The sequence below is a fragment of the Hordeum vulgare genome, chromosome 3H (assembly GCF_904849725.1).
Source record: "Hordeum vulgare subsp. vulgare chromosome 3H, MorexV3_pseudomolecules_assembly, whole genome shotgun sequence".
Taxonomy (NCBI): domain Eukaryota; kingdom Viridiplantae; phylum Streptophyta; class Magnoliopsida; order Poales; family Poaceae; genus Hordeum; species Hordeum vulgare.
This window is the reverse complement of record NC_058520.1, coordinates 32,260,910-32,274,287: the sequence shown is the minus strand read 5'-3', so window position 1 is coordinate 32,274,287 and position 13,378 is coordinate 32,260,910. Positions and strand designations below refer to the sequence as shown.

The 13,378-nt window shown below is 47.2% G+C and overlaps 2 protein-coding genes across 2 annotated transcripts; one reads left to right on the top strand and one right to left on the bottom strand.

Annotated features, from left to right (window-relative positions):
- Positions 1 to 10,890: 10,890 nt before the first annotated feature.
- Positions 10,891 to 11,902, top strand: LOC123439420 (putative cytochrome c oxidase subunit 5C-4). The gene is made up of 2 exons (XM_045116137.1): positions 10,891 to 11,446; positions 11,644 to 11,902. Exon 1 carries the CDS (start codon positions 11,167 to 11,169, stop codon positions 11,410 to 11,412), a length of 246 nt encoding a protein of 81 aa, XP_044972072.1. The 5' UTR covers positions 10,891 to 11,166; the 3' UTR covers positions 11,413 to 11,446; positions 11,644 to 11,902.
- Positions 11,903 to 12,172: 270 nt separating this feature from the next.
- LOC123439419 lies at positions 12,173 to 13,067 on the bottom strand. Its single transcript, XM_045116136.1, has one exon. The coding sequence runs from the start codon at positions 12,988 to 12,990 to the stop codon at positions 12,448 to 12,450; it is 543 nt and encodes a 180-aa protein (XP_044972071.1). The 5' UTR covers positions 12,991 to 13,067; the 3' UTR covers positions 12,173 to 12,447.
- Between the last annotated feature and the right edge of the window lie 311 nt (positions 13,068 to 13,378).

The window sequence follows — 13,378 nt, the reverse complement described above, 5'->3', positions numbered from 1 at the left end:
TACGATAATGTTTTATTTCATTTCATAATTTCGGTGTATTTCGGTTACATCTTCTCTCTATATATGGTACTTGTATGAAATTGTTCACCATTACTAGCTATAGCTAAGGGATGCTCCTGCTGCATTTTTTGTATACTAGGTATAAAACATTTTGTAGTCACAAGGCACGTTTTTTTTTGGCTTCACCATCGTCTCGCCCCCCCTATGCCTAAATCCTGGCTCCGCCCCCATAACTAACTCCTTTGTCACATTGCTTGCAAGGCTTGTTGTGATGTTGTATTACCGAGTGGGCCCCGAGATACCTCGCCATCACACGGAGTGACAAATCCCAGTCTTGATCCATGCCAACCCAACATACACCTTTGGAGATACGTGTAGAGCACCTTTATAGTCACCCAGTTACGTTGTGACATTTGATAACACACAAGGTATTCCTCCGGTGTCCGGGAGTTACATGAACTCATGGTCATAAGAACAGATACATTGACATGCAGAAAAAAGTAGCAATAAACTGACACGATCATATGCTATGTTCATAGTTTGGGTCTTGTTCATCACATCATTCTACTAATGATGTGATCCCTTTATCAAGTGACAATACTTTTCTATGGCCAGGAAACATTGGCTATCTTTGGTAAACAAGTTAGCCAACTAGAGGCTCACTAAGGACAGTGTGTTGTCTATATATCCACACATGTATTTGAGTTTCCAATCAATACAATTCTAGCATGGATAATAAAAGATTATCATGAACAAGGAAATATAATTATAACCAATTTATTATTGCCTCTAGGGCATATTTCCAACATGGCTAACTATGTGGTTGTGGAGTTGGGTGACGTGACAGGTGGCTTGTTGGATACGGGGCCAAGCACTCAGTGACGATCTTTTCACAGTTGGAGGGGAAAATGAGAGGAATCAAGAGAAATCAATACAAACACTCAAGACAAACTCCAATCACACTTCCACTAAATCCACGAAAACACATGAAGATACAATGATTCGAGTTCAACACGGGACACAAATAAAGAGGATAGTTCTTCCCACTCAAAGAGACGGGGCCTTGGAATCCCGTAGAATCTTCCTTATGATAGGGGACTTGACATCCACTCGAATCTTGTCACATAGAGGTCATCTCCATGTAGGGGGTAAGTAAAAGGAGCTACGCTCAACAATCTCAAACGCTAAACATAAGATAACCCTAGAAGGATAAGGAGAGGTCCCTTATATACTATTAGGCGAGTTGGTGTGTGTGTGTGTGAGAGCGAGAGAGAGAGAGAGAGAGAGAAGATAGATAGAGAGAGAGAGAGAGTACATGGGCCTTTTGGCTGCATCTGTCCACGCACGGGCCAGATGTTTGGACAGGCGGCCGGATGTCCGACGCTTCCCGTCGGGCCAGATGCCCGGGGATGGAGGGGTTGTTTCTACGACTCCCCTGATAAGGTGGTGCCGGATTTCCAGGCGGGGCCCGTATGTATGGCCATGTGCTGGATGTCCACCCGCTGTAGCTTCAGTCGGTCATCTTCTCTCGATTGATAGCACAAGATTTCCGGGACCTGGGTTGGATGTCAGGCCGCTGGAAGGTCTTGGTGCCTTCCTCCACTGTTCGCCTTTGCCGTCCGTATTCGTGGGTGCTTGGCCTTCATTACGAGTGTCTTCGAAGTTAACTCCATCGTACGTAAGGACATATAGTGTTTCTGTTTGAGGTAGCGTCCATGTCTCAAGTGGTTCGAATGAGAGTTCATTAAGGAGAGATGTGTCACGCCCAAGATGCGACCCTATCCTCAATTTGGCACGAGGGCCTCGTCAGGGATAGAAGCGCATTTCATCGTGTCGCAAGAATGGATATCGTTACAAGTACATGTACTGAAAAGAAGAGATATATATATATATAGAATTGGCTTACACTCGCGACAAGCTACATCAGAGTCACATCAGTATATTACATAATCATCAAGAGTAAGAGCAGGGTCCGACTACGGACGAAAGCAAACGACAAAAGAAGAACGACGTCCATCCTTGCTATCCCAGGCTGCCGGCCTAGAACCCATAACCAATCTAGAGCTCCGGCGGAGCGATTCCGCCGGGGAAACTTCTGTCCCGGAGGGGGAAATCGAAGCCATCATCATCACCAACGATCCTCTCATCGAGAGGGGGTCAATCTCCATCAACATCTTCATCAGCACCAACTCCTCTCCAAACCCTAGTTCATCTCTTGTATTCGATCTTTGTCTCAAAACCTCAAATTGGTACATGTGGGTTGCTAGTAGTGTTGATTACTCCTTGTAGTTCATGCTAGTTGGTTTATTTGGTAGAAGATCATATATTTCAGATCCTTAATGATTATTAATACTCCTCTGATTATGAACATGAATATGCTTTGTGAGTAGATACGTTTGTTCCTGAGGACATGTGATAAGTCTTGTTATAAGTAATCATGTGAATTTGGTATTCATTCTATATTTTGATAAGTTATATGTTGTCTATCCTCTAGTGGTGTCATGTGAACGCCGACTACATGACACATCACCATTATTTGAGCCTAGAGTAAGGCATTGAGAAGTAATAAGTAGATGATGGGTTGCTAGAGTGACAGAAGCTTAAACCCTAGTTTACGCGTTGCTTCGTAAGGGGCTGATTTGGATCCATATATTTAATGTTATGTTAGATTTATCTTAATTCCTATTTTTTAGTTGTGGATGCTTGCGAGAGAGGTTAATCATAAGTGGGAAGTTTTTCCAAGTAAGGGCGACACCCAAGCACCGATCCACCCAAATATCAAATTATCAAAGTAACAACGCGAATCATATCAGCATGATGAAAACTAGCTTGACATAAATTCCCATGTGTCCACGGGATCAATTTTCTTTATATAAGAGTTTGTCCATGCTTGTCCTTTGCTACAAAAAGGATTGGGACACCTTGCTGCACCTTAGTTACAATTGTTACTTGTTACCCGTTACAAATTACCTTATCACAAAACTACGTGTTACCGATAATTTGAGTGCTTGCAGGGAATACCTTACTGAAAACCGCTTGACATTTCCTTTTGGTCCTCGTTGGGTTCGACACTCCTACTTATCGAAAGGACTATGATATATCCCCTACACTTGTGGGTCGTCAAGACTCTTTTCTGGCGCCGTTGCCGGGGAATGAAGCGGCTTTGGTAAGTGGAACTTCTTAAGGAAAAATTTATATAGCGTGCTGAAATTTACTATCACTTATCACTATGGAAAATAATCCTTTGAGGAGCTTGTTAGGGGTATCTTCACCCCGACCGGAAGCACAAAGAGATGCTCCTCAACCTGCTGCACCTACTAAAAATATTTATTATGAAATTCCTTTGGGCATGATAGAAAAACCGCTAGCTAATCCTTATGCACAAGATGGAATACTAGATCTCGATTTGCACCTAATCTATGTGGATTAAGTTTGTGGATTATTTAAGCTTGCAGGTCTGTCCGAGGATGATGTCAAGAAGAAGGTCGTTCCTTTATCTTCAAAGGAAAAGGTTTGACATGCTATAGGCTATGTGATGATATTGGATCATGGAACTACAACAGATTGAAGTTGGAATTTCATGAGAAGTTTTACCCTATGCATCTGGTTCATCGTGAGCGGAATTATATCTATAATTTTTGGCCTCGTGAAGGAGAAATAATCGATCAAGATTGGGGGAGGCTTCATTTTGGGAATCTTTTGCTACTCATGTTGTTCTCCCCAAGGAGAAGTGGTTTAAATATCATCCTCCCATTGAAGTTAAATTGGTAGAACCTATTAAACTTTAAGAAGAAACTATTATTTATAATGCTAATCCTATTATTCCTACTTCTTATATTGAGAAACCACCCTTTCCTGTTAGGATAAAGGAACATGCTAAAGCTTCAAATGTGGTTCGTAAGAGTTGTACTAGAATACCTATACCTCCTGAACAAATTAAAGTTGAACCTAATATTGCTATGGTTAAATATCTCTTGGTTGATAATATTCATGGGCATGTCATTCACTTCTGTGATGAAGCCGCTAGAATTGCTAGACCTGATACTAAGGGTAAACATAGACCTGTTGTTGGCGTGCCTGTCGTTTTTTTAAAAATAGGAGATCATTGTTATTATGGCTTATGTGATGTGGGTGCTAGTGTGAGTGCAATTCCTTTTACCTTATACCAAGAAATTATGAATGATATTGCACCGGCCGAATTAGAGGAAATTGATGTGACCATCAAGCTTGCTAATAGAGATACTATTTCACCAATTAAGATTGTTAGAGATGTTGAAATCTTGTGTGGGAAAATAAAGTATCCTACTGATTTTCTTGTTCTTGGTTCCCCACAAGATGATTTTTGTCCCATTATATTTGGTAGACCCTTCTTGAATACTGTTAATGCTAAGATTGATTGTGAAAAATAAACGGTTACTGTAAGTTTTGGGGATGCATCTCATGAGTTCAATTTCTCTAAATTTCGTAGACAATCCCATGACAAAGAATTGCCTAGTAAATATGAAATTATTGGTCCCGCTTCTATCGCTGTGCCTCCTACCAATCCATTAGAACAATATTTGCTAGACCATGAAAATGATATGCATATGAATGAAAGGAATGAAATTGATATGATTTTCTTTGATCATCAACCTATTCTGAAAAACAACCTACCTGTTGAAATACTCGGGGATCCTCCTCCACCCAAGGGTGATCCCGTGTTTGAGCTTAAACAACTACCTGATACTCTGAAGTATGCTTATCTTGATGAAAAAGAGATATATCCTGTTGTTATTAGTGCTAACCTTTCAGAGCATGAAGAAAATAGATTATTGAAAACTCTGAGGAAGCACCATGCCGCTATTGGACATACTCTTGATGATCTTAAGGGCATTAGTCCCACTCTATGTCAGCACAAAATCAATATGGAACCATATGGTAAACCAGATGTTGATCACCAACGATGATTAAATTCTAAAATGAAGGAAGTGTCAAGAAATGAAATCAAGTAACCTGGAAATAAGTCGCCAGAACGGCTTCGGGTTTTTCGTTTGGGAGTATATTTCGCCTTGTTCAAAAGGAAATGAGGGTCCAGACAAGCATTTGGGTGAGACATGGGAACTTTTCCACAAATCCGCCTGGCCGGCCTAGGAGAAGAGGAAGTTGAGTCGGAAGAAATAGAAATTACCTCAACCACGTCATCTTGGCTCTCATAGCCATCATCCTACGTACAAAGGTAACCGGACATAAGCATAAGTTGGAACTTAATGATGACAAACAAAAGGGTAATTTTTTACCTCTGACTGTTCTTCGCCGGCTTGGGACTCGCCGACGACGGATGAATCCTTGACAACGGCTTTGCCCTTGCTCGTCTTTTTCTTCTTCTTCGGTGGCGGTTTAGTTGTTTTCTCGGCAGTCACCTTTGGCCTTCGAGACCAAAATGGATCACCTTTATGGTGGATAGAATCAAAATTCAAACCTGGAATGCTGGCACATATGTCGAAAAAGGTAGAAAGAGGCGACTTAGATTGTTACCGGTGGAGCCGGGTTGGTGAGGCACAAAGGCTTGATCCCGACCTTGGCACAGTTTTCCAAGGACTCGCGGGTTAACTTCTTGATTATGTCAACAATATCTCTCTCGGGGATTCTTTTATGATGAAAGCATTGCAGATGGTTCACGTTGCCATCGTATTCGCACATCAGACCATTCCGGCGACTCAGTGAAAGAATATTCCACTCCACCCAGCAACGGAATAGGTCAACCCCGATGAGCCCATTATTGGTCAAAGACCGCACCTCGGAGAAGATGGGGATGAATTCTGATTCTTCTTCTTTGGTAAGTTACTCTCGCAGCCTGAAGTTCATGGGTAATCGATCTTCTCTGTAACCCGGAAGTGGATTCTCACCGGGAGGAGAAGTGTCACGAAAGTAAAACCAAGACTCGGCCCAGCCTTTGGGATGGCTGGGTAGGAGGACGGACAGAAACCCACCTTCGCGCCGCCGCTGGATGTTGACCCCCCCCCCCCGGCCGATTTCCAAGTTGGACCCTGCTACTGCAACAAAAGACCTTCCAACGGTGCCAGAAATAGGTGTGTTGACGGCACCAGGAATCCTTCTGCAACGGCTACACCTTAAGGGACTTCCTAGGCAAATATGCAAAGGATTCCCCCATGGCCATGGAGCCTTGCGTTGGTGTTCCCTCGAAGCGGAAAGGGTGATGTAGCGCAGCGGTGGTAAGTATTTCCCTCAGTTTGAGAACCAAGGTATCGATCCAGTGAAGGAGTATCACAAGAGCCTGCACAAACACAAAAAGCTTACTCCCAACGCTATGAAGGGGTTGTCAATCCCTTATAGATTGTTCGCCAAGTGAGAAATGAAAGAAACAAAGTAACAAAGCAAAGTAAAAGCGAAAGTGGAAACGATAGGTGTGAATAGACCCGGGGGCCATAGTGTTTACTAGTGGCTTCTCTCATGAAAGCAAGTAGACAGTGGGTGAACAAATTACTGTCGAGCAATTGATAGAACCTCGCAAAGTCGTGATGTCATCTATGGCAATGATTATATCTATAGGCATCACGTCCAAAACAAGTAGACCGATACTTTCTGCATCTACTACTATTACTCCACACGTCGACCACTATCCAGCATGCATCTAGTGTATTAAGTCCAAAAGAACAGAGTAACGCCTTAAGCAAGATGACATGATGTAGATGGACAATCTTATATCTACGACAGAGCCCACCTTGTTACCCTTGATGGAAACTACACGATGTGTGCCTTGCTGCCCCTACTGTCACTGGGAAAGGTCACCACATGGTAAGAACCCAAAACCAAGCACTTCTCCCATTGCAAGAATCATAGGTCTAGTTGGCCAGAAAAAACCCAAGGCTCGGAGAGACTTACAAGGATATCAAATCATGCATATAAGAAATCAGGAAAGACTCAAATATATATCATAGATAATCTGATCAAAAATCCACAATTCATCGGATCTTGACAAACACACCGCCAAAGAAGATTACATCAGATAGATCTCCATGAAGATCATGGAGAACTTTGTATTTAAGATACAAGAGAGAGAAGAAACCATCTAGCTAGTAACTACGGACCCGTAGGTCTGAAGTGAACTACTCACGAGTCATTGGAGGGGCGATGATGATGAAGAAGAAGCCCTCCAACTCCAAAGTCCCCTCCGGCAGGGCACTGGGAACGGTCTCCAGATGAGATCTCGCGGAAACGGAAGCTTGCGGCGGCGGAGAAGTATTTTCGTGGATCCTTTGATTTTTTTTCTGATTTTTAGGGAAGATATAGGCGCAAGATCTAGGTCAGGGGGGCGCCAGGGAGGCCACAAGCCTTCCCCCCCCCCCCCCCCCCGTGGTGGCAGAGTGGGGGCTTGTGGGCTCCCTGTAGCCCTCCTGGCTTGGCCCACAAGCCCCCTGATCTTCTTCCGTTCGGGAAAAAATCATTTCGGGGATTTTATTCCGTTTGGACTCCGTTCCAAAATCAGATCTGAAAAGAGCCAAAAACACAGAAAAAACAAGAACTGGCACTTGGCACTGAATTAATAAGTTAGTCCCAAAAAAGATATAAAAGGTACATAAAACATCCAAAGATGACAAGATAACAGCATGAAACCATCAAAAATTATAGATACGTTTGAGACATATCAGACCCGTTGGAAAATTCGGTCTGGCGGTTCAGATGAAAGAAATTCCAAAATAATGGAACTGTGGGCTCTATCTGTAGGTATGCTTCGCAAAATACTTGGAATTGACACAGATTACTAATGGAGTTGGGTCCCAGATCCTGAGGATGAACGTTGAGGAAATGCAGAGCGTCTCTAAAGAACTTTGACCCGGGCGGTTTGAAGCCTCGTTCAAGATGATCAATGAAAACAACTACTTCCCCCTCGGCGGGATTAGGAATCACCTCGCTTGGAGCAGTCCGCCAACCAATGGCTTCCTTACAATCAAGGTGACCCGACTTGAAAAATTTCTTGACAAAGGTGTCATTAATCTTGGTTGGTAGCCAATCGCATTTTGAGATGCTAACCATGATTACAAAAAAAAGAAGAAACGAGGCCTCTCATTAAGGACCATAAAACATGGTAACTCGCCAGTTCGAGGTCTAGATATGTCTGTAAAGGCCCTATGACTCGCCATTAGGTGACTAAAAACCTGAAAATGAGGATATTCTAACTCGCCAGTTGAGTGATTTATGGTATGTATACGAAGGTGTTATGGCTCGCCCTTCGGCGATCAAAAGTGTAGCTTTGACGATGTTCTAACTCGCTGTGGTGGAAGATGGCGAGTGGTGATTCAGAAAAGATTCTTTCCTTAGGGATATTCCCGGAGTGGGATAAATAAGTTTCTAAAAGCAAGCAATGAAATACGGATCTACGGGTGGATCAAATTAAGGAGATAATGCCTAAACAAAGCTGCGAAGACTATGAACGCACGAAAGCGACAGGGGTGCCTCATGAATCTATAAGGTAAATACATCAAAATGACCAACAGATGCGGCGATGCTATCGTGCTTTACTACTACGAAGGATCTATCGGAAATATGGTTGATGGATCTAGAGTGAAAAGGGGATCATCGTTGCATTCCGGAGATAAACTTAGACGAACATGGTGGCAAGGTCTAACCCTAATGGGGGAAAATGCTTACCTGAGAAAGGAGGACAATCCGCGGAAGAGGATGCAGAAGGTTTGCGGCAGATCTTGTGCCTTTGGTTGGCCTGGAGACGTCCGGGCCGCGATGGCTGGCGACGAAGCTTCGAGAGCGGCGAAGAGACGGGGGGCGCTAGCACGAGGAAGACGAAGGTTGACGAGGAAGTCGAAGTGGGGGTAGGTGACGGTGCCCCCACTCCCCCCCTGCGGTTATTTAAAGGCCAGGTACTGGAATTGAGACGGCATGCATGGGAATAGAGGCGACAAACTGAAAATTTGCAATGATGGCGCCTGGATTTTCGGGATAAATAAATGGCGGTGAGAAAGATCCGTTGGGTGGTTGCGTCATTAAGTCCCAAAATTGGAGGGATAAGGTGATGTCATCCAAAACTGCTTGGCGGCTCAAACAATTCATGATGGATGGCGGTTTGTCGATCGTCAAAAGATAGGAGTAATACAACTCGCCCCAAAATGAGTAGAAGTTTATTGGCGTGAATAAATTCAAGACAATCTAGGTCCTAATGTTGGGGATATTACCTGCGGTGTAACCCGCCTAACTAGACCGGGTCACTGAAGGGGCGACTCATCCTTTGGTAATACAAGCCTTGGCCCAGGGGGGCGGGAGCCGGATGGCGGTTCAGGAGCTATACAGAGGATAGGCCGCCTAGGAGGTTTCAGTCTTGGAAAGCACGACGACTTAGAGATATGGAAAACCACGGCCTGTAGCGTGGCTAGGACTCTTGTAAATCCTAGGGCCTCGACCTGTATATAAAGGCGAGTCCCTGAGGAAGATAGGGCAAGTTAGAAATCATCGAGAGCTAGGTCAGGCGAGTTACGCCCTCCTTGTAATCGAAACCATCATCAATCTACACAAAGCAGGACGTAGGCTTTTACCTCCACATGAGGGACCAAACCTGGGTAAATCTAAATCTCGCTTTCGCTCACCCCCTTTGAGTCGCCACCAAGGTGCGATGGCTCCTTCATTAAGTCCTTTCACGAGGACATCTGCCGTGACAAAACTACGACACTTACCAACCGGGACTATAGCCCTGTTTTCTACTAGTGATAGTCCATTTGTGTAATAATATAAGGCGTTTTCGCTAAGTTAAAACTTAAAACAACTTGTAAGAGCGTCTATAGGTGAATCCTTTAAATCCATTTCAAACCTTCGAGAAATCGTTTAATCAGTGACCGATCATGAAAATTTGATTCAACCGGCCTCTTCAAACAACCGACACCCTTCATATTTAGCTTAAATATGAAGAGCATAGAGAACTCCCGGACATGTTTGAACGCGTTCACCACGTTGGATCCAGCCCATGCTATCACGCCTGACACCACATATATTCTTCCACATTCGCTCGCCGGACGAAACTCTAGCCAGTTCACCCCTCCCCTCTACAACCCTTCACTCTCCTCCACTACCACCCGAGCTCACCTACGACGATCTCCGGCCTTCTCCGGCATGGCGGACAGCGCATCCGATCCCTCCACCTCTAGTCTGTCGACCCCGAGCTCATCCGTCACGGACCCGAGGAGGAGATAATCGTCCGACTTGAGCTCCGCCACGCCCTAAAGGTGCAAGCCCGATGGCAGTGCTCGAACTCCTTCCATCGGGAATCCATTGCGTCCACACAACCGGTGCATGGATCCGCTGCCTCACAGGAGTGCAGTACGCCATGTGTCCAAACACGATGGTGGACACGCAATCCCTTAATTGACGCGCCGAGCTGGAGGACGCATCATGGGCGTCCGTGGATGCAAACATGGCGCGTCGTGCCTGCCGTGCGAGGCAGCAGAAGCCCTCACGACGATCAATGTTGGCGAGGCGGAGTCGCACTCTCCGACGCGCTATATGCTGAACTAGTACGGGCGCTGCAACCACGTCATGGAGGATGTCACCTCTTCCCGGGAGGGATCCTTGATTGATCTTACGTTCACTGACACTATCCAGGTTGCGGCCTTCAACAAAGAAGAATATAACATGGTAGACGGCGGAAGCTAAGTCGTGTGAACCGGTTAGTGTGTCGTGTCCTATTCTGTCTTGTCGGTGGCCGGATCAATACTTTTGTAGAATGCAGTGGCTGCGGGACAGTGCAAGGTGGAGACGGACGAGCTCCGCTTTATTATGGTTTTACATTGCATGTAAAAATATGGGTTTAAAATTTTTAATTTAAGTATTCGGCTGTAAAATACTTGAGGCTTGAACGCGCCCTGGCATTGAGGGTCGGATTTGCCCTCGCGGCTGTAGATCCTCTAAACATGTGGGATGAACTCCGATTTTGAAGCTTGAACCATTATCTGGGCGCGTGCTCCACACCCAGCGCCGCTTGGGGTTGGCATGTGACGGCGCCGCTTGAGGGGAACGCACCACACGCGTGGCGCGAGCTCGCCACGCGCCCGCCACCTCGGCCGACACGGCTCCTCCACCCGTCCACCGCAGGGCTGCCAAGCTCGTATCCTCGTCGTCAAAAAGCGGCTACGAAGGAGAAGAGGGAGGTAGGTGCCATCTGCCATGTCGACGACGGCGCACAAGGTGGCGACGCAGGCGGCGTCGGCGACGGGGGCGAGAATGAAGGGCCGGCGGCCGCCGAGCGTGGTGAGGGAGATCGTGTACGGGATGAGCCTGGGGCTCCTCGCGGGGTACCTGTGGAAGCTTCACCACTGGAGCAACCAGCGCCGCACCCGCGAGTTCTACAGCCTGCTCGACGAGGGCAGGATCACCGTCGTCGTCGACGAGCCGGCCGGAGCCAAGGAGTAGCACTATCCATTGTTTCACCAACCTACTAGCAGAGGTATTTTCACATCAGTAGGACAGCAGCGGTTTGGTTTGCTTTGTTTGGCTATGTAGCTAGCTCAGCTCTGTTCTCTTCTTCCTCGTGTCACTCTGTAATGCCCTTGTCTCGTTCCCGATCGAAGGGAATAAACTGACGCGTGTGATTAATCAGTAGAAGCTGCATAATTAGTGTTGGGCGTTTGGCTTTGACTGCAGCGGTTGGATTGCTCGCGGCGCACTTTCGGCAGCAGGGACGAGGATGGCTGATTCTAAGACACCATGATTGTAAGGTAGGACAGGCAATGGAGAATGTCAGTCAGGGTCTTCGTATGTTTCCTCCTTGTTATCATTGGCTTTCATTCCGTTTCTTCTCTGCACAAGAGACAACAGCAAAAAGGGAAACACACTTGAAACTAACTGTTGTGTCACTCAGCTGATGATGCCCGCTTGCCCAGGAGTAGTTTCTTCCTATGTACTACTGGTATCGTGAAATTCTGAAGTGGAACAAAAGGCGTTAATTTGTTCATTTGCGCACCACAACTCCGTATCGTGTGGTGTGACAATGCATGGAATCGATGAGCAGTCCAATGCGAGAGTAAAGAGGAGAACTCGATTGGTTCTTGTTTGAGATGGTAAGAGAATACAGAGCTTTGGCTATTTTCTTGTAGGAAATGAGAAGCAAATTTTCGATAGCTTCAGCCTTCTGAATGAAGGATTTTACTTGGACACAGCAGAAACAATTCTGTCCAGGCACCAATACATCTCCACAAAGCCTTGATGCTTGAACATGACAGACGATCGATGAGCCTTGTGCGGTATGTACAGTACAATTGTTAGACATGCAATGCAACAAACCTGAAGAAGTAATACGTATAATATGGTACTATATGTTGTGGTAGTATACATCATCACGTGAAGTGCCATCAATCATACGAAGAAGAGGCAATAGCAGAGCAGAGCAGAAAACCTCGTGGAATCCATACATGCATCGGCGAGCGATCGAGCAGGAACGGCGACTGCTCATCGCAGGTTGTGCAGCGGGTTGGACCCCGACGGCGCCATCCTCTTGTCGTCGCCGAACCCGCCTACGCCGCCGCCGCCACGGAGCCTCGCGGCGGCCAGAGCAGCACCCCCCGACGTCTTCCCGGAGATGACGACTCTGGCGCTCCTGGTGGCGGCTGAAGGCCGGGCCGAGGTGGGCGGCGGCGCGACGACGTGGCCGAGGAGGGAGCCGGCTCTTAGCGCCAGCGGGACGAGCGAGAGCAGCGCGAGGATCTTGACCCACCTGACCGCGCCGCCGCCCATGCCTCCTCCTGGCTGACCTGAGAAAAGGTGGCTAGCTGCTACTGCTAGGAACGGGTGATGGACGAGACAGGGGAGGAGGAGGAGGGGAGGAGAATGATAACGGCGAGGATGCTGCGTTTGACGGGATGGGTGGAAGAAGCGGAGGTGGCGGCCGGCGTCGTCCCTGCCCTCGAGCTGGAGGGGTGCGTGCGTGTAGGCAGGCGATGGCGTGGCGTGTAGGATGATACGTAGGGTGGTGCGTGCAGCGTAATGATCCATGGACAATGATGGATGGACGGGAGCGGGACGGCCAACGAACCGGGGTGACGGGACGGCACGGGTGAACCCGCCGTGGTCGAGCGAGCGCGCGCGCGCGCCGATTTGACGCGAGGCCCGGCCGCGCGGACAAAAAGGCGCAATCAGTGCGCGCTCTCCACAGTGCCCAGCGCGCCCGCCCGGCACCGCCCATGATGCTGCCGCACCGCGCCGCGCCGCGCGATTCACCGGCCGTCTCCGATGCTCGATCGACCGGTGAAGACAGCGGCGTCCTCCGGCCGCCGTGTTTCTCACGCACTCTCGGGTCAGGTGATCACTGCGGCCGACCGACAGTCCGGCGACAAAGGCACAGCGGAAGAGAGAGGAAAAAGGAGGGGAAAGACGTCGCGAC